Source organism: Xylocopa sonorina, chromosome 7 (genome assembly GCF_050948175.1).
Source record: "Xylocopa sonorina isolate GNS202 chromosome 7, iyXylSono1_principal, whole genome shotgun sequence".
Taxonomy (NCBI): domain Eukaryota; kingdom Metazoa; phylum Arthropoda; class Insecta; order Hymenoptera; family Apidae; genus Xylocopa; species Xylocopa sonorina.
The window spans coordinates 3,646,098-3,667,130 of record NC_135199.1 but is presented as its reverse complement, the minus strand read 5'-3'; the positions used below and the strand labels follow the sequence as shown (position 1 = coordinate 3,667,130).

Sequence of the window (21,033 nt, the reverse complement as noted above, 5' to 3'; positions counted from 1 at the left end):
GTCGAAACGCGCCAGCATCCATTTCCGACGAGTCGTTTAGCATTCGCGGACGGGGGCCGCGAATTGTTCTTTCTTAATTATTACAACGGTAATTGCAACTCCAGTTTTTCCGCCTTGGTAACTGCTAGTCGCCGCGTTGCGTTATTACTCTGCTTGTTACTGCAACGATCCTCGGGGCTGGTAATCGCGAGTTCTACAACTATGACGAGCACGCTGGAATGATTGCGCGGCGCTTGAGAAGTTCCGCGAAACCTTTGTTGGCCCGTTGAAAAACGTGCTTCCAATTTTTCGGCTCTCCACTCGCTTTGTGCATCGTTACGTACTTTCGTAACCGGTTTTCTAATACGAAGCAAAAAATTATTCGTTCAGACGTGATTTCCAAATCCCATTGTTCTAAACTGCGGCTTCCTAAACTGCGGTATCTACAATTCAACTTGAAACGTTCGTTCCGCAACAACTCGTATAATGGATTCGCGTGGTTTTCAAGAAAAGATCACCAAGAGCCCTCAAAATTGCGACGTACATCAGCTCGCGAACCTATCATTTGCCCACCCTACGGCGGAACCGAAACGATCCCCGTGGCAGTTTCGAAAAAGCTCGATGAAAAATTTGAGAATCCCTGGTCGCCGCAGGTTTTACCTGAGGGGTACGCATGCGCCGCGACCGACAGATGTTTCCTCCTCGCCAACTGTTGCACGCTGCTGCGACGAGAGCCGAAGCTGCATCTGATTTGCCAAAGAAAGAAAGAGGATGCGAGAAGAAAGGAAGAAAAATCCATCTTTCCCGCCTCCTTTCCCCGCTTAGACGACCTGGAGTCCTTCAACGAAGAGGGACGCGAAGAGGAAGAGGACGGGGGGCTTTTTGTCGAGTCGCCACCGAAAAGGATCCCCCGAGGTGGCCTCCGCGAGAGGGGGTGAACCGCCCCTATTCGAAGCGACGCGAGCCACAGTCTTCGCGTCGTTAGACCTCGATCGAGCCGGACAGATAAGAACGAGATCGCGTCGAGAACGAGACCTAACCCAACGCCGCTGACCCAAAAGTGAGATTTATTGCGAGTCCAATTCCCCTGGTTTAAGCTTCTGATGGCTTTGCTCCTTGTTTATTGTCCGTAACGTTTCGAGGCCGCTCTACGAGCCTCCGTTCTGGAAAGCTGAAGCGTTAACGATCATGCTTTCAGCGAAAGCTCCATATCGTGCCGTGATCTCGTGTCACGAGCTCCGCTAAATTGGTAAAACCGAGGAAACACGTGTACCCTCCAATTCCTGAAAAATGAAACTATGCGCAAGGAAATTTACGAGACGGTTATTAAACCGATCGTCTAATCGGTTCATTTTTTTGGCGATAATAAGGTAAACCTGTACAAGGAACAGCTCTTAACCAGATAATTTTCAAGGCGGCGGGTCAACGCCGATGAGGTTCAGAGATTAGAAACTTCCTCCTTCGAATCGCCTAGCATTTCTAACGCCGCTTCCTACTTTCCCCTGTGCGCGTACATGCACAGCTCGATCCGTTCCTTGCCTCGACGGGAACGCGGCGGATCGATTAAGTTATTCGCGTCGATAACGTAACGCATCACCTGCGTCATTCGAATATTGAAATCGACAGAAACATCTGCGCGCGGGAACAGCCTCCGATTCGAGACCGTGACTTCGGTCCCGTCGAGCCGGGATAAAGAAGCGGTCCGAGCGAAAAGAAGGAAAAACGACAGGCCTTATCGAGCATATTATTCCGGTTCGCGACGACGGGCAGACGCGCAAATCAAACTACGACGCGGCGGACGGTCACGGGAGGGAGGACAGCTCCGGAACCCTGCTCGAACCCTTAGAAAAGAACAAGCGTTCGTGCGCGGGCTCCTCGTCGAATTCGAAACGAGCGAGCCACCGCACCACCTGCTCGGTCCCCGTGGTCTCTCTCGCCACGGCGCGATTCGCGTTACGACCGCGCCCGGTGAGATTTATCGCGCACGGAATATCGAGCGCCGATGGTACCGGCGGTCCTTATTACAGCTTATTAAGCGGCAGTAAACCGCGTATCCATGATCCAGGAACTGGTCACGAGCGAGAAGCAGATCTCCGGTACCACCTGCTCCTCGCTCCGTCCTTCTCCGCCACCCTTCGTCTTTCTCTGTTTCATCTCCTCTAACGTGATTCACGGGTGCACCCGACTAAATAACGCGCCGCCCTATTTTCGTCCTCGGCTCGCGAGTTCGACGTTGGATACTTCGAGGCGAGGATACACGCGAGGTTTATTACTGACTCCGTTATTGCGAGGTAGCCGCGCTGGTTGACGACCCGTTACGTGGGAGGGAATGCGCGAAAGGAGACGCGGAATGGATCTTCCTCGGTTCCGTCGGGTGTGGTCGATGACGGTGTTTGGAAGGCATCGCTGCGATGGAGATGTATTTCAGCACGTTTCTTACAACGCGTTGCTTCCACGGGATGTTACATAACAACGTTATGCCATTATGACCATACGAATCATCATTGTTACCGATAAACTTTTCGCTTGCGTAACTCACCGCTCGATCCATCCGCGTCTCGATTTAACGGGCCATCTCGAAAACCTCAATTGCCAATTTAACGCGAAACAGACACTTGCGAGCGGTAACAACGTCCTATCAGGCCGATCTCGCGAGAAAGAGAAACCAGCATCGTAAACCGATTCGATATTATCCGTAATATCCATCTCCCTTACCGATCCACTTAACCGTACGCGATCTGGGATTTTCCCCAGGATCGCTAGCGCTACGGTATAATCCGGATGGACGTTCATCTTCCGATCCCGCCGGATCGCGGACACCTTTTCCCGTCCTCCTAGCCTCGTGCTGGACCGCAGCGCACCTCCTGTCCTCGTCTCTCGCAGAGATTTCGTGTATCGTGGCATCACGCTGGCCGACCGTGCCACGTCGAAATCACGGCCTTCGCCGAGGGGGAGGCGATTGCTTAACGACGCCAACCACCTGCCCCGGTTGAAGAGGAACACGTGCTGCAGCTACGAGAGGCAGCTGCAACCCAAAGGACGGGACTGGCTTCCCCTGTCCTCGAGGTGTTAAGAGCGTTCGGCCACGGGGATACAGGTATACCGAGCACGAGGATGAGCGCACTTAAGCCGCGCGTCATTGCTCGCTTCTCGAACCTTCCGTCCGTCTCGAGGCTCCTCGAGAGATTTTCACGAGCTTGTCGCGCTTCCTCTACTATTTCGAAGGGCGAAATCTTCGTTCAGAATGGTTTGCAGTTGTTGCAGACTTTCGATAACGTACGAACCATGTACAGGACTATCTTTGAATTAAATATCGTACGTGCGCGTCGACCATTTAAATAAATTGCTCGATAAGGATGCAAGGATGGTGTTAAATAACCATGCATTTACGCGCTATCATTAACCGTCCGCGCGATAATCTCCGAAATGATACGTCTCTTTAACCTGGATAATGCGCTCGTCCCGATCTCGAGTCTTTAATAATGTACAACGATCGTATAATGGGAAAGCTTGGTGAATACCAAGCAGTGGGCTGAAGAGGTCCACGAGAGTCTCGCGGCGGTGATATTTCCAGTTGTTCCGGCGATCCCGAAAAAAGATTAGGAGAGGAGCGCAACAGATGGTAGACAGTGCGCGTGGCTGATGCTCGGATAGGAGTTTTCTATTCCTTCGATTTTCTCCGCTCTCCTCCTGACGGCGAAGAAATGGGAATCGATTTGCGCTGGTGTTCGAGAGAAAAGTTTCGCAGTCGAGCAACCGTCTCCCCATTTCTTCCATTTCCTCGCTTATCGCGTTACAGTTATCGCGTGCCCTCTAAATTTTCTTTCTCTCCGTATCGTTTCAGCGAATATCGTTCACCGTTGAAATAGAAAAGAAATTCGAAAGGTATTCTTGCATTTTCTACCACATACGCAACTAACAATCTAACAATTCGAACTTCTCAACCGTTAAAAGAAGAACATTTCACAATTCAGCTTCATAAAAAAAAAACATTTAAAGTCGTCAATTATACGAAGACGCTTGTATTAGAAGAATGGTTCTAAGATCTAAGATCAAATCGAACACGCGAGAAGCGTCGCGATATGAGACGGAAATGATAACGGTTCGTCTGATCCCGAGGCTGACGAAAACAGAAGCCTCTTCGAGACACGGAAGAGAGGATCGCCTTACGAGGATACGGGGGAGGCTGAGGCGAAGGAAGAAGAAGGCCCGTCAAATTGCAGCTGTCCCTGGGCACGTGGGTCGATTCGCTACCTGAACTATTCCGTCCACGTTCGATCTCCTTTTCGACGCTTTTCTCCCTATTCTTTTCATGTAGAACACCGGCCCTGCTAGAGAACTAACAAAGAATCCTAGGTTTTCGGACCAGGTGCATCGACTCCGCAGATGCCGGACCGAGCTGTTCTTTTAAATTCCCAATTCGACAAAGGCAATCATTTATATTGTATTAATAGGCTTTCGGGGCTGGTATAATGAACTTTTTCTTTTCCCTTCTCTTTCTTTCTCTTGCTTCCTAGTCGATTCACAATTCAGACGGAATTGCGTCTAAAGTTTCGCTTGTTAGCCATTGATAATTTAACGTTCAAAAAACTTGCGTTTGCAAAGTAAGCGTGAATTTTTTCATTATGGCTACCTACTTTATCGACGTCGCTTATATCAAAATGGATGTCAGCGCGTAACGTCTACGAAATGCCTGCTGTTAGGCGCAAAACTGGCCAGCTTCGTTTCGATTTAATTGCAGCTGAATGCTGCACGTCTGGTGTTATCCCAGTGGACATAAGGGTCCTTCTGTTACCGATTTCGTGGCAGTAACGAGCCCCGTTCGAAATGAATACCAAGCATCGAGGGTTTACCTGGGATCGTTCCTAACGAACTCAACTTTTCGCCCAGCGAACTGTGCGGAAATATCACGGTCATGAGGTTACCCAATTATGATTCCCCGGCTGTTCGAGTCGTATTTGAAAAGGGGCGCAGTGGAAATCGTAATGCAATTCTAAGGAGAGAAGGTTTTTCTAAAGAAGTATATCCAAGTACCGAAGTCGACTTTTTTCCCGAATAAAACATTGATTTTGAAAGAAGCGGTATTAAACGTTGCTGAAGCGAACGGAATTCGATTTAAGTTTCGTTCGAGCGAGCTAATTAAGAATCTCTTCAACAACTAAAGCCGCATTTTTCCTTGGGCAAAATTGAGATCCGTTTCACAGCGAGAACAAAATCGAAAATTCTACTTCCTCTCTCATCAAAGATTTCGATGCGGGCCTTGAAATTTACCAGGCATCCTGTTTCGAGTTTCACCGAACGTCAATGAAGAATTTCCCTCCATTAATCCAATTCTGTCGCGAAGGGGTTCCCAGAGAGAGCGCATCGATTCCCAGAAAATTTTCGTCCCGATGATATCGTAGGGAATTATAGCCGGATATAGTAATATCGGCGAACAAAGACTCTCGCCGCGATTAACGATGCCAAGAAGAGCCGCGCGGATGCGGATACTACGATGCCCGCATACTAATAGCCACCGGAAGTCCTCAGGCATTTGTCTATTTTACCGTGGACGTACTTCATCATTCGGTATAACACGATCCTGCCCTCGTTATGTCAAGGTCCGTACGATGCTCTGAATACATTGGTTATTTTTTAATTAATGTCATAAATGGTAAAAGTGAAAACAAAACGTGGCGTTGAGAAAAAAGTCTACAATCTAACAAATATAAGAACTTTAGCAGATTTTTGATTTCGAAAAGTCAAAGTCGGTTATTGGAAGTTAATTGGACGTAATAAGTGTAATAAAAGTGAAAATTTCACGTTAGTTCCGAAAGAAAATCATCAAAAATTGAAGCTTTCTCGAGAACGAGGAAAGCACGTAGAATTACAAATTTTAAATGTATACAAAATTATTTGAACTTGGAAATTTTTAATAATTTTCACTAAAGCTGTAACCGCGCCTCAAGTATGCAGACCTCGAAGACTATGACCGTAAGTGGTAGACAGTAGAGGAAACTTTATTGATGGTGGATAAAGTAGAAAACTACGTCAAGTCGGTAACGTACTTGACGAAGATAATTCAATATACACGAAACAGAACGTCTCGCGTTTCAAATATTAGATCGCGCTGCAATGAAGTAATAAGAAACGAGAGTGAAATTAATTAGCCAATAATTAATAACAGTAACACGATGATGATAGCCTCTGATCATTCTGAGCAGAAATTAATTAGCAAAAAGTAACAGGCTGAAATACTCGGCGACCTATTTGAGTATAAAAGAGATCATTGTAATATTCCAATTGGAAACGTTTATTTAACAGAGTGACGTGATAAAAATGAATCATAACGTCAGAAAAGATTAATCTTCTACCACAAAAAGGAATAACAACAATGATACATGGTACAAGCCAATTAAGTATTGAATTCACAACCAGAACGACAAATTAACATCCTTGCAGTTTCATATGCATTCTGGGAATCCAATTGTGCAATTCGTTAAGCTAGAGAAATCTTATACGCGACTTACGTAGAACGGAATCGTCGAACGAGAGATACAACGTTAGATCCGCGATTCTTAGATCTCGCGATCTGTAACTTCGATGCGATAATTGCAACGAAGAACAATGCAGGCATGGGAAATCGTGAAAAATGCAATTTTCAAAAAATACGTTAATTTAATAATAGAAACAACAGTACGGAATACATGATGATTTAATAACGGTATCAAATATGAATAGTCGCATTCACGACAAAATACCCTATCAATTTCAATTGGTTGATACCAGTTGATAGCCCTCCCTTCTCTTGGCAATCAATTTCAACATTTCTCTCGACCTAAATTCTATTCACATTTACAAACGAACACTAACAACTGCGAATTCGATAGAGCATTTGCTCGAAAATTCCACTGTTGATCGACGCGCCTTTATCAATCTCTTTTGAAGCGACCGTTTTCCATCGCAACTCGTCGCGTACGCGACAGAAGCACAAAGTAATATCGCGAAAGATTCGATCCATTAATTAGCAGACAATAAATGAAAAAAATTGGCGTACAAGAGGCAGCGTAGCGAGCCATCGATACCATCAGCCACTCGATTCGTTAATCAATCAAACCGGGTAGGTCGTTGAGAAATAATTTGGAAAAAAACATCCGATGAAAGTCGCGTTTTGCCTCTCTGGCTTTTGAGCCGGCGAACTGGCAAACGTACTCGAATATTCCGAAGCAGCCTGTGCCAGAACGTAGCTAAAAAGAAAAAGGTAATTGGGAACGAGATAATTCGAAACTGTCCATAGAGAATTAGTTAAACACATCGAATATAGACACGATTCTTGTGTATCGTCTAGTTCTCTTTATCGTTCACGTCCGCGAAAGCGTTTCAATTTTTATCACTGTATCTCGTAGAACGTAGATACTTCAAAATTGTCCCTAGTTTTCGCGTCAAAGTAACCGCGTACGCTACAACGTTATCCATTCCGCGATGGCAGGTTATCGATCTGTGCAAGAGGCGCCTTGACCGACCTCCGATGCACCGCCAAGTGCAAGTGCAAAAGCTCTCCTCACCTTTCCGCTCTTGGACAGGAAGGATCCGGCGCGCGCATCGCGCTAGACAGATAATCGAACACCTTCCGGTGCACGTACACGCTCGTGGAGGATTGTTGCACACGCAACGCTATCTCCGCCAAGGTTAATATATGGTCTTCGATTCGTACCTGCTCTTGTCGCCGGGGAGCTCGTTCTCCCTTCCTTCAATTCCGAGCCGACGCCAGGAATTTTTCTTGAAAAATAGAATACTCCTAACGGGACCCGTGATTCTTGGACACGCGTTGAGCTGGATTAGCTATTCTAATGGAACGGCTACGACCAAGATGGCTGACCGTTCGACCGAGGGAATAATTAGAAAGCCAAACCGACGGTATCGTGGATTGCGCGCAAAATATGGGCAAAGTAGATCGAATTGACGCTCCGCCATACTTTCCTATACTTTCAATTCGATTATTTGTTTTGCTACGGACGAGCCGCAGATAACGTTACTTTCATTGTCCGCTTACTTTCACCGACACTGGGTCGTATCGTCGTTAGCGATTTATGATACCGCTATTATTATCTATTGTTTCATAATTACAACGACCGCTTCCTTGAAGCGACTCTCGAGTTCGAAAGCGATCCATGGAGGAGCATAGAAATCCCGGGGCTAATTACAAAACGCAGGCACTGGCGAAAGTATTCTGTTACGTATAAGGAATAAGGATTTCGTTTAAAATTATATATTAATTAAAGGTGTTCATTTTTTTTTTTTTTTTAATCCGACAGATATTATCTACTCTTTCGGTGCACCTTAATTGTACAATCTTCCTTTCCGTACACAGAAATATGAACGCACGGCCCTCACAGGTATATAGACCCCTAATCCAGCTATCATCCTAATAGCAGCCTGAATAGCTAATGCACGGGGCTAATATAATTAAACGGAGCACCGAACCTGTTAATATCGGAGCCTAAACGTACAATATCAAGCTTAATATACATACCATGCTAGGTAACGACCAAATTACACGGTTCTATTATGTTCCATGCAATATTACATGTAATTTTATTCATCAACCTAATTCCCGCCATTCCAGCCTGTTCACGTTCGAATTAATTAACAGCGTCAAATTAAGACACCGTAAACTAAAAAAATTGTTACTTAAACAGCAGGTATTTGGAAAAATAGCACACTGTTGATTACCACGTTCGATTTTGACGCGATCCGTGCGGAACGACGCGAACGACGACGCTCATCGCTGTACCCGGCTGTCGATTTTCCGGCGCGCAACTCGAAGCAACGGTCCAAGTCCAAGTGCAAGTGCAAGTGCATAAAACTCTTTCGCGGTCGTTAGCCGCGACTCGAACACGTTTAATCTATCCTCCGGCGCACGAGTCAACTCTTCGCGCTCTCCTATCTATCGCTCGTCCGTCGCCGTGGAGAGATACGGTCGAGCTGCTCCCTTCGAAAGAGCCGTTGCGCGTCTTTCCTAACGAGCTGCCCGATTTTCACGCGTCGTTTGCGAGCCAACAGCATCAATTCGCACCTACCGGAGACCCTGATCGCCTCTTTCGCAGAAGTTACCGCACCGATCAGCTGCCAAGTGTGTTCATTTGCCACGTTTACCTGTTAATCATCAATGAGTTCAGCGCTCGTAAAAAGTATCGACGCGTCATCGCTTGTACGCTTCAACGAGGTGTTTCATTTCCACGGTACAGAATTGTAAATTTAACCGAGCGTATGTCACACAGAAGCTTCGATTCGACAGTCCTTTTAATTCGAGTCCAATAAATAACTAGACGCCGCTGTTTCAGTCGAGACTTCTCACCGAAATAGAAAGCGATCTCTTTGAATTTACCTAGGAAAAAAGCGACTCGATAACTTTCACGGGACTTTTCAATGGACAATAATTCACAGCGGTCCAAAGCACGCTCCTTTCCAATTAACGTCGCGAGCGATCGTCGCGGTGCCGGAAGTTCGAGGCACCGTTCGTGGAGCGTTGGAAACTCCGCGCGCGGGCAAAGTTCGAATCGTAATCGATCGTCGACAATTTGTCGCCTAGCGGCCGCCATTGTACGCCCCCTCGACAGTCGTACGACCGAGATCGATTCTGTACCGCTAAACGCACAGATCGTTTCTATCGCACGTAAGATTTCCCTATCGATGGCACGTGGTAACGGACCTGGTCGATACTAATCGTTCTCGTGTAACGGAGACCGATTGAATCGCGATCGCGCACTGCAATGGGAGGCGAACCTTTTACAGAACCCGAAACGCCAGCGTCGCGTCGTTTTTCATGCGAACGGTCCTATCAGTGAATTATTTAGACTGCACGTCAATTGACACCAATTGAGCGGCGTCGAGCGTGGCTGTTTGAACCGAGCACCAGCTGTCTTTTCAGTGGACGGACGCTTTTGTGACAGTGACGGTCTGTCAATTTACACGAAAAGTTCGCTGTTGCGACGATATTCTAGGATACAGGATTTCGAGTCTTTTCGCGACCACTGCAACGATCGTACGTGTTCGAATATGATGTAAATTTGAAGAGGATCGAGATAATTAATCGGAATTAATTGGGCGAGTTAAATTGGGTTATTTACCACGGTCAGGCTGTCCAGCTCGCTTAGCCACTCGTTCAGAAGCTGTTCCTGGTCCGTCTCGTTGTCGCTGTCCTCGCCTTCCTCTTCGTAGCGCTCCATGATGTCCGTCCTTAATCCAGCTTACGACCGTAGTCTATGCGATTCCCCGCACCCTCTGTAAATACACAAACTTGACACGTTAATTCAGCTCGTTAAATACGACGATACCCGTACGGATAGCTAGTACGGGAGATAAGTAACAAGCCTCGACGCGTAGAGGATACGGATCTCAAATCTAACCTGTCGGAAGTCGCGCGCGTTAATAATGATACACTCTTAAATATCCAACCCACTCTATCGTACATTGTTCGCGCGTCGAACAGAATTGCCACTTAAACACCGCCGTATCATTACCGAACGCAGCAACTCGCGAAACCCTTCCGCTCACGCACCCCTTTTTCTCAACGCCAACCCCATAAAAACGACCGACACTTGCGCGACGGAATCGAACGGGGCTAGACAAAAGACGAAACGAATTTCACGCCGGATTCGCGCACCCCCCCGTCGAAAATCCCCTGGTAATGGCCGGCGATAAACGATTCAAGAGACCGTACCCTCGGCCGTGCCTCGCGGGTTCATCGACGTAAATTGCGTCGATGAGCGACAGCCGTCCAAACGAGATCGCGTGCGACCCGCGGCGAAATAGCGTCGCGCCTATCCACGACGGCCGACACCCCGGCGAAATACATAATGAAACGCACGGAAGAAACGAGACGCGGCTGACATTGACATAGAGAGACGGGGCACGGCCAACCACGCACCGACCAAGACCCCCGCGACATCGTTGCGACGGGGTGCTGCTCCACCTGCCTGATCCGTGGGCACGATTAATCGACGATAATTACGGCTACCAGCCGACGCGACTGCTTCCGACGTTTCTGACCCGCCTAATTGGAGGAAGGCGGTAATATTGGCTTCTAGACGCGCGTGGGGACTACCAGATTGCACGGGGGTTCAAAAAGAATGTACCAATTCTGTTCGTTCCAAGGGTAGATTAGGATTGACGAGGTTTTAGCGCAGCTTCGTGCGTGATAATCGTTTTTGCCATGGAATTACTGTTATTTGGGAAACGTTTCTCTTGGGTAATAGATACTCAGTTTATCGGGTTTCCATTATCGTTTTATTAAAGCGATGCTTTCTGTTCGTCTACTCTGTTCAAAGTTTATCCAAAGTTTGATAAGAGTTAGGTGGTAGTTGAAAATGTACGAGGCACTACTATTTCATTTGATATCTTACGACTCTGCTATTATAGCGGGGCTGTATTAAAAGCAGCAGGTGTCCCAAAAGTTTAGGACAGCCAGCGGGATTGTACGCGAAGTTCAATGACTTTCTTATGAATCGGATTTGCATATTTCAGGGACGGACGAGATTGCGCGTTGTTGAAATCGCGCGCAGACGTTCCTTAACGGCTTCCTACACGCGGGATGTAAGTGTCGCGCGCAGCTTAGAGAATCCTCGTTATATTTATGGACCGTGAGTTTTGGACTCTGCCTTTCCTCAGCCGTGTTCAAATGTCACGCACGAATGCCGGAACTGAAATACGTTCTCGGACGATTACGAGTGTGCGTACGCGCCAACGGCGGCGAAAAATGGAGCTAGACACGCGAGCGGGCTCGCCGTCTCCGCGCGCGTGTCCCACTTTAGGACGAGCCGGGCATGAAAAATGAAATAGGAACGAGCGACCAGAAAAGCCGGTAGCGGAGGCACGAACGCGTGACGCCGGCAGAGGCCCGCGAAGGCGCGCGCAAACATTGAAAAAACAGGTTGTGGCGCCCAGAAGAGGAGCGTGACGCATTCGCCGCTCGTTAGTCACGGTCTTCCTGGGCCGCGTACGTCGAAAGAACTTACCGAAAAGCTTTTGAACTCCGGCCAAGTGGTTCATTGCCAAACTTAACCCGTCGTGAACGAACGGTCGCGCTACTCCATTTCGGTTCCTCTCGTCGGTAAGCGCGCGCGCGCGCGCCTTCGGGAGCAGGAACGCTGAGGACGCGCGTCGCGACGCGGCATCGATAAACGACAGGAAGTTTCGCGCAGCTGTTACCGCGTCGCCAGAGAAATCGGAGCGGTTGATGAAGATTTTTCGTTCCACGGACGACGGTGGAATTGTTCCCGTTGAGAAATGATACCTTCGCGTTGACTTTTGTATTACGCTCGGGCAATAAAGAGCGGCGGTAAGTTATAAATAGCACGGTTCGATTTTTGATGGCCATGATTACACGACGCAGCTTGTTATTATGGTAAAGCCACGATGGATCGTTGTGACATTCGTGAAAAACGACTGGCGTCAAGAGTATGCAAATCAGCTTCTGTGGGGAAACACGTCATGGTACGCGAGGCTATAATTGATTAAAATCTGTTATAATCCCTTGTTACATATGTATATCGTTATTGGAGAGGCTGTAATTTATTTCTGTTTAAAAATACGACGCGCCGCGACGTTTTCAAAATATAGTCTACGTTAATCTCGCTAAATTGAACCGAATTAAATATCTTTTTCGTCCGCGTGGAATAAGCTGCGATATATCTCAACTGTAATAGCTGCGACGTAAATGGAGCCTGATCTGTATTTTAATCTGAAAATGCAGTTTCCGATCGAGTATTCTCGACTCTTTAAATCGTTTATACTCGAGAATCAAATTTCGCTTTTCCCGGCATCGATGCGCAACCCTGAAACTGTTAAATGCAATTTCGCGTGAAAAGGGCGTCTGCGAGTTTTCAAAACGATATCAGCCCAGTTTCAGACGGAGAAGGGAAAGCAACGGAAGAATCGAAGAGAGAACGAGAAAGAGAAAATGGCGACGTGGTGGTTGCTAGCCGGAAACACAAGGGAAAGGGTTGCGCACGGGCGGTTTTGTTTTCAACGAATTTCCCGGCAGCGTTGCAAATAACACGTTTTACGGGGACGAACGAAAGGGAACACGGTGACGGTGTTCGTGTCTCGTGACTTCGCGGTTCGCGCGTGATAATAAACACCGGAAGCAGCGAGAGAAAATGCCAGCAGCGAAAAAAACTTTCTTCTGTGGAGGATCAAAGTGCAGCTCGTTGCGAGCGAGCGTGCAATCTCGGGGGGAGGGAAAGCTCAAAGCGGAGTCGTCGACACGCTCGTCCAAACGAGAAACCGCGCAACGACTTTACCCGTTTTTGCGAGAAAATAATTATACTAAACGCGGACCCGTTACGATGTTCGCGTTTTAAACCGTATAAGTGGCGAACACGTCTTTATTCAAAGGAAACGCGGAAGAAGTGCGAATCCGCTCTCAATGGAAAATATTTATTCCCGAATGCGCTTCCATCCCGTGGCTACGATTCAACGAAGAAATTGGAAAAGGGATTCGTTTCGCAGTTCGATCGCGAACTTCGCCAAAGCTCGTTCTATTAATACCGTTCAGCATCGACGAAACGGTTCCCAAGTAAAAAACTGAATGGACGACTTCGGCCTCGTTAAGTCAGCAGCGAAACGTATCCGAGAGCCCGCATCAGCGGTCATCTCAATGCATCAGCGGTTAACTGTACGCGTTTTTACGCGATATTACGGTAACAAGGTCAGCGAGTCGGCGTCGGAGTAATCGGTTTCCCAGCTCGAAGGAGCGACACGTCCGATGCAAATTGTGTCGCCCAGTGGTTTTATTCGCCGATGCTCGCCAACAACCGACAGCCTCGACGTATTATAATGAATTAACCTTTAACATCGTAGCCGTGCGGTAATCCGAACGAGTTTCTTTCTACGAGAGAGGAGACGCTCGGGCAACGCTGTCAGCCACCGACGATGTTATCTTCGGCCACGACCGACTTCTCGGATCACGATCGGCAACCGCGAAGACCGGTGGACGGCTACGTATATGCTCTAGCCAGGTTTTTCGTCGCGCGTGCCACGTGGAAAGCGACAAGGGGTTTGTTTTTCGCCGTTCCACCGCCTCTAAACGACCACTTCAGACATCGATCGACGCCACGGCTCTCGCGTCGTTAGCCACAAAGTGACACCCGCGTGACGGGCAACTCGCCACTCGAAACTGCCGGAACCCTGGGTTAATCCTTAATTGGTGACGGGCGTTATTCCAGACGGACGTGCGAGCACGTCGGATTCCGCTCGCCCCGAGTTATTTTACCGATTTCCAGTTATTAAATTGCTCGCGATTCAGTGGAACGCGCGCGCGCGTGACCGTGTCGCGGTGGCGAGGAAATTCTTTTACTGGGTGGAATTTACTCTGCGAGGAATCGTTTCTTTTCCGAATTATGGTGCGAGTAAATTGTAAGTGATTTCAAGGTAATACACTGAGAATGGAATTAAGACGAAAATTGTGCTCCACGAGAAAATTGTAAGCTCGATTGCGAGATGACTTCCAGCTAAAGCTATTATACGGTAATCGCGAGACGAATCTTTCGCACGTAATTCGAGTAATGGTACTTAATAACAAGCATTGAAATATCTGTCCGTACTGATGGTAATCAAACGTGTTTCATGGAAAATAGAAATGGAGCTACGATCTCGAATAGTAACAGAAGTATGCAAATGTAACAGCGACAAAAGAATATAGCTTGGTAACGTTCAGTTTTATCTGATGACACGTTCTTCTATTTCTAACTATTTCAACGGTACAGTCTAACCCAGTTCCGTGTTTCTGCACGTTGAAATTACTGACACAAGCATATTCGAGAAATCTCCTTTACGACGACTTATAAGCTGAATAAAATTCGCTTCTCCCGCGATTCTTTTCAGCGAACATACATGACACATTCCCTGAAACTTTATGCGCGAAGCCTTACACGAGCCGACATAACAGAAGCTTCGCAAATCTAATTTTATATGTCGAGCTTCGCGTTGCAAATATTTCAAATATGAATTTTTTTATTCAGGACCTACTGTCTCCCGATTCCTCGTCCTCCTTCGAGCGATCGCAGCCTTCGCGATCCGAGGACAGATGTTGCGGAAGATTAATAATGGAAACGTTCTCCATTCGAGACCGTTGGGACGGATTCTCGTATGCATCTTGATTCGAATACCACGAACGCTTATCGCCTCGTCGACCTTTTAGTATCGCGGATTCAAATCGGCCGTGCGATTCTCGCGATAGCGTTTCTACTTTCGACATCGGGAAATCTATCGCGCGATTTCTCTTACGAGCGACGAAAAAAAAAAAGCGAAGCGTAATCCACGAGTATAATCCACGGGAATCGTGAAAGTTTATCAGTTGCGACCGGTAAATAAACATTTTCATAGAATCGGGACAGGATTCGGCAGAAATTTCAAACGATCGACGTTCAGCGTCGTTCGATGCCGGCCGATAATTTTGCCGTTCGACTTGGAATAAATCTCGATCGGATCGACCGGCGGCCAAAAGAAGGAACGCGGTTTCCGTGTACGCGGCGCGGCGTATGCAAAGTTTACGCGGAATAGCGGCGAATTAACCGCAGAAATCGATTTACTTCGGGCGGGGTTAAGTAACATTTTATGTAGCCGCGTGGAAATACAGGGATCGAAGCGACCTCCGTAACGCTGGCTGTAAATCAACCCGAAGAAAGCCTCCGACGCGGCGGCTTACCAGCAGCTACCTCACCGGTACGCCTATAATTAATGAGCGATTAACGGTGTCGCGATAAATTCTTATTTTTGCGGAGGACGTACGACGACGCCCGGTCCATTCACAGGTAACTACATCGAACTGTCCTTAATATTCAGTCCTCTGCACCTTTCGCCATCGACGCCAGGCGGTTTATGGGCGTCTGCTAGGCTATTTGCATACATCTAGGCGTGCAGGAACGGGGAACGTGGACGCGTTACTGTCAGACCAATATAGATGTGTAATTACGTGCATAGAAAATGACGTAAGAATTTTATAACTTTCCATAGAAGTTTAACGTTCGATAATAATGATCGTGCCTTTAGTAATTCATTATTATTCTGATTGCTCGGCTTTTATTCGATTTTCTTCTTAGTTGCCAATTTCGTTCCGAGAGAAAATCTTCTTCGTCTACTTCTAATTTAATTTTGATAATAATTCATTTAGTTCCTCCTTCTACGGACCGTCTGCTTCTCCTGTCTCATCAAGATTCTATAATGAACGCAGTAGCTACTCGATTGAAAGTCGGACGAAAGTTGGTAGATCGAAAAATGCTTCGATCCAGCCGAAATTTATTGGACCCCTCCGCCACGATTACAGCCAAATACCACGAACTTTAACCGCGTATGCAGAATCCGCCTGCGCCACGCGAATGACAAATGGATGTGACGTAATTCACGAAGACGATGCGCGGCCATTGAGATTCCGGTCCCGTCTCCTTGACGACCGAGGGACGCTCGCTTTTGTCTCGAAAAATTTCCACGTTACGTAAATTGAACTACCGAGGGGACGTTCGTCTGTGAATTTCAATTAATTGCCAATATTCACGATAATCGCCGTTTATCGTGCAACCGCGCATACATATCGGAGCACCGTGATTTTCATCTATTATAATCTTTCAGAATTCACTCGCTCACAAAGAGCGAACATGCAGAAGTATTTTTTCAGCTCTTCAGAAATCTGAAGTTTCACAATTTCTCGTTTCAAATATCTTTGAATAATAATTTTTGTCCATCGATGGTGCGAGACACCAATTGGACATTATCGAGACAGGTGAGCGAGCGAACAATGGATGGCTAGTTCTACTTGTGGTTTCGATGCACCGACGGAAACATGTAAATTTCGTTTCCAACCGCGATCCAATGAATCACACTGACTGAGCAATATACTTAGTCCACGTAAGTTTACGTATAACGTAATGGACGCTCCAAGCGTCGATAACACTAAATCATCTAGAATTCAGCGGAGGCCTTGCTACGGACAGTTTTATGTAATGCCATCTAGAAAGAAAACCAGACGTGACTCGTTTTCTTGCGCATATACGCGAGTATGTCATCGGCAAATATACGCGTGCCAACCTTATAACAGCAAAGTTGTGTCTTTCGCCGAGTAGTCATGGAAATGTTGGTCAGCGAACGAGAAATAGAGTTTCGAGCCAATTTCGTTCAATTAGAGCGAAGTGTTTGCACGATGAACTTTTTCTTCGCGATTCCTCGCTAAAAAGTTGCAAACTTCGTATTCTCCAATAGCCAATCGTAAAAACTTACTATTCTCTCCTGCGGCATAATATTATTCAAGCGTCCGAGAAACGTAACTCGTGGTAGATACTTAGTTGAAAGAATGTAATAATAGCTCGATCACGCGCGAGGCAGTTTATAAACCGATGGAAAATCGAATTTAGCGCGTCAATGATCGCTTACGGCCGACGACGTCAGCCGGCAATGTTCAACGAGCATGAAAGCCTTCGATCAGACGACTTTTCCCTTTCGACCTGTTCAGTGAATATTTTATTACGGAACGTTTAAACACGGCGGTGATAACAATGCGTCGTAAAACTAGTGATCCAAGCGTATACGCAATTCCACCGTCTATTAAAAGCGATGATGGCACGTGTTATTGGTAGATCGACAATAGTCGTATTAATACGGACCTGCCAAAAATTCCTCGCGACCTTCCGTTATTCGATCCTATCGTTTAATATTCAACGACAGCCTCTATAATGTGATTACATCCCAGAGAAACGTGTACGTACCCGTGTACATTTAATACGACGACGAATTAGAGTAATCGATCTACGGACAAGTATTAAGAAGTTCTAAAATTATGGAATCTGTATCTCAGGATCTCACGAAGACGAAATATCCTACTTTAAGGAAATAGAACTGAAGCGATACGCGATGATTTTCGCGTACCTTTCGAAACGCGTTTGACCTCCCGCTGATTGGCGATCCGGTACAAAATGGCACTCTAATCGCGGATGTAAAGATCGATCGCCATTGACGCGGATATTCCATTCGGAAGTGGCAGGAGATCGGCAAACGCGAATGGCGGATTATCGACCGCGTTCGCAAAGGCGGCTTAGAGACGCAGCTTCCCGTCAAACGAGACGATGTTGCATTCCGCTGCGAAGTAGCACGGAGCTGCAGGACGCTGGTAATTACCACCAGCGAATAGCGGAATGAGAGAAACGAGTTTATTGCGAGCCACCGTGACTGTCCTTGCAAGGTTTTATCGCGACGCGACGCCATGAAACGGATGCGTAGCTCTATCGGTCATTTTATCGCCGCGATGAAATAATTAACACGTGCAACCGGCGGGCACGCGAAGCTCGCTAGTTCTTTTGACCTTTCAGGATTGATACGAATATGATTAGATATAATTGAATGTTACGTTCGCCTGTAAAACTTAGTTAACGTCGCCGTGTTAGAGGTCTGCGAAGAAGAAGAACAAAAAGTAGACGGACGATTGGAAAAACTGAATAACTTTCGATGAAGGACGACGTCAAGTATATATCACAGTCGTTGCCCTTGTTCTCGAGCCGAGGCAGTAACGCGCGAGGAATTTTGATAAAAAAAGAGTCACCTCGACGGACGGTCATCGAGCGGATCGAACGGTTCGCCATCGTACAGGAAGCGATCGGTGCGCAGAGAAAGGAAAGAATGCACTCACGGTGCAGCCGGTCTCTGTGGCCTTGCAAGGTTTTGTCACGGAACCATTCGATGGAGCGTGCGTCGCGTAGATGCACGGAACACAGACCGAGATATCGATTGCTTGATTAATAATGTAACGACACGGCTGGGGAGGTTCGCCTCTCGCGTCGACGACGTGGCCGACAACGTTCGTTGCGTAACGCGTGCTCCTCTTTCGATCGAAGAAACAGTGGATACCCCTCGTAAACGTCCAAGGATATGGTTATTTCGTTGCTCGAGAAAACGCTGTTCATCGAATTCATTCAGTGAATTCGATCAAAAATTCGCGTATTTTTACATTAAGAAAAAAGAAGGAGTCCATTTCCTTCGTTCAAATTATTAGGTTTGGTATTCAAATTCCTGACCATTTTTCACGGATATAATCAGTAAGTAGTCCATCGAACAGAGTGAAACTTCAAAGAAAAGAATCCGTTCGTGGTGGGGTTAATTTGATACGGAGGGTGGAAACGCGTTTGCGGTCGATGTGCCTTTCAGGTATACGATATGAACGGCCTTCTGGTTGAAACGAACCCCCTAGGCACAGCAGTGTTGAAACACAATTTAATGGTTTCCTCTGTGGTTCCATGCAATATTATAAATACATTTCTCTAATTAGAGAAACGATTATCTTTTGATTATTATCGTTTCGAGAAATTTCAAAATAATTATAAAGACACATTAATAGTTACGCGGGATTGCAAGGTTTTGGCGAAAACTGGCGTGATTGTAATCAAGTGGGAACTGATAGGTTATTTTTATTAAACACACTAACTGCGTTGCTTTTCTTAAACTGCTCTCGCGCTCCCCAGAAACATCTTTATATATACTCACTCGTAAAACATTCTCGACTCTTCAGTTTGGATTTCCATTAGTTCCCTTATTTTCCAGGCAATAGAGTCATTCACGCCCTACAATTATACGGTCGATCTCGTCATTCCTGCCGTTTAGCGTTTAAAAGGTTTCTAATTATCACTGGTACAATTGGTTGGCTGTTAACCAGGCAATAACGCGGACGATGTAATTAATCGAAATACCGTGTATTGAAAAAGTTGACTGGCGAATGGTAGAAACGGTTCGATGTTGTCCCACAATTATTTTCTATTTAAACGAACAAAAGGTTTCGCGGTGAAACAAAACAACGCGCGGCTCGTTCGTTAACGAATGCGGCAATGCATTGTTCCGTTTCGCGCAACGGGAAAACAGACCGGTCCATCGCGTTTTATTTCTCATCCCCCGCGTCTCCCGAATGCGTTTTAATGCAACGAATGCTGTTTGCGTTCCGTTCAGATTTTCGAGTGCTGTATTTGTCACAGGCCACACCGCTGGTAAAACGCTTCAAATGAGATGCCTCGAACGTTAAAATACACGCTTCGAAAACGATTCGCTCAAACAATTCGTACAATCGCGCGTGTCCTCCTCTTGTCCCGTTTTAAAATGAAACACGACTTTCCGGATTGAAATGTTTCTTTGCTTAATATTTCCACGGCAAATTTCTAAATTAACAATCCACGGTAGCGCGGGATCGTTTGTTCGACATATGTTTCATCGTTGCTCACGAAACCTGATCGTGCGTGAAGCCGCCAATTTACACGGTATTCAGTGGCGCGTATCTCGTTTCAGCGAAGAGTTACTCGCGAGAAATCGATCTGCCGAGGAAAAACCTTCGAGAGACCGCGATTACGATTCAGCCGGGATTTGGCGCGCCAATCTCGCGCCAAATTCTCCGGAGTTCCGCCATTTTAAACACCCTCGGCACCTAAAATGGCTACATCGTACATGCTTCGCGTGTCACGATATTTGTTAAGAAAAGAGGTCCAACAAGATATCCAAAAAGAAATTTCTTGGTGTATTTTTCGAGTAACTGAATGAAATAAAAGATCCAAGTACCACAGAGTGAAATATATTAACGTAAGTTCTGCGGTATTTTGAATCGAAACACTCGGCCAGCGAGCTTACTTTCCTCTTTCCAAGCACGGCATTCGTTAATCTGATAAAGATCGCAGAAAGTCGAAGAGCAATGACTTCTCCCGCGACCAAGTCTCCGGTAGGAGTAGCAAACCGATCGGTTTCGATCTTCCGGCCACGTTTCTATATAACGTGTCGTGCACGCGGACCGAGACCGCAAACTCGAAATCCATCGGTGCCGGATCGACGAGACGACAGCGTTGATTGCTGTTAACGTCGGGCTCGCTTTGACGAGCACTTGCCCGTAGCGGAAGGAAGATCGAGAGGCACGTGAACGGTCTCGAGACATTAGGCTGAACTGAATCCTTTGAGAGGGCGGCGATTGTGCGTTTAAAATGGAGCGTCGTATCTAACAGACACGCCATCGTTTCGCAACATCCAATAACATCTGCATATAGTGGGACCGTTTTATTG

General features: G+C 46.7%; 1 protein-coding gene across 1 annotated transcript in view; it reads right to left on the bottom strand.

The window, feature by feature from the left end:
* Positions 1 to 21,033, bottom strand: part of LOC143425437 (uncharacterized) — a 137,909-nt gene that overhangs the window by 79,019 nt on the left and 37,857 nt on the right. Inside the window, exon 2 of the mRNA XM_076898209.1 lies at positions 10,089 to 10,242. Within this exon, the coding sequence (XP_076754324.1) occupies positions 10,089 to 10,187 (99 nt within the window). The 5' untranslated portion in view covers positions 10,188 to 10,242. The remainder of the gene's footprint in view (positions 1 to 10,088; positions 10,243 to 21,033) is intronic.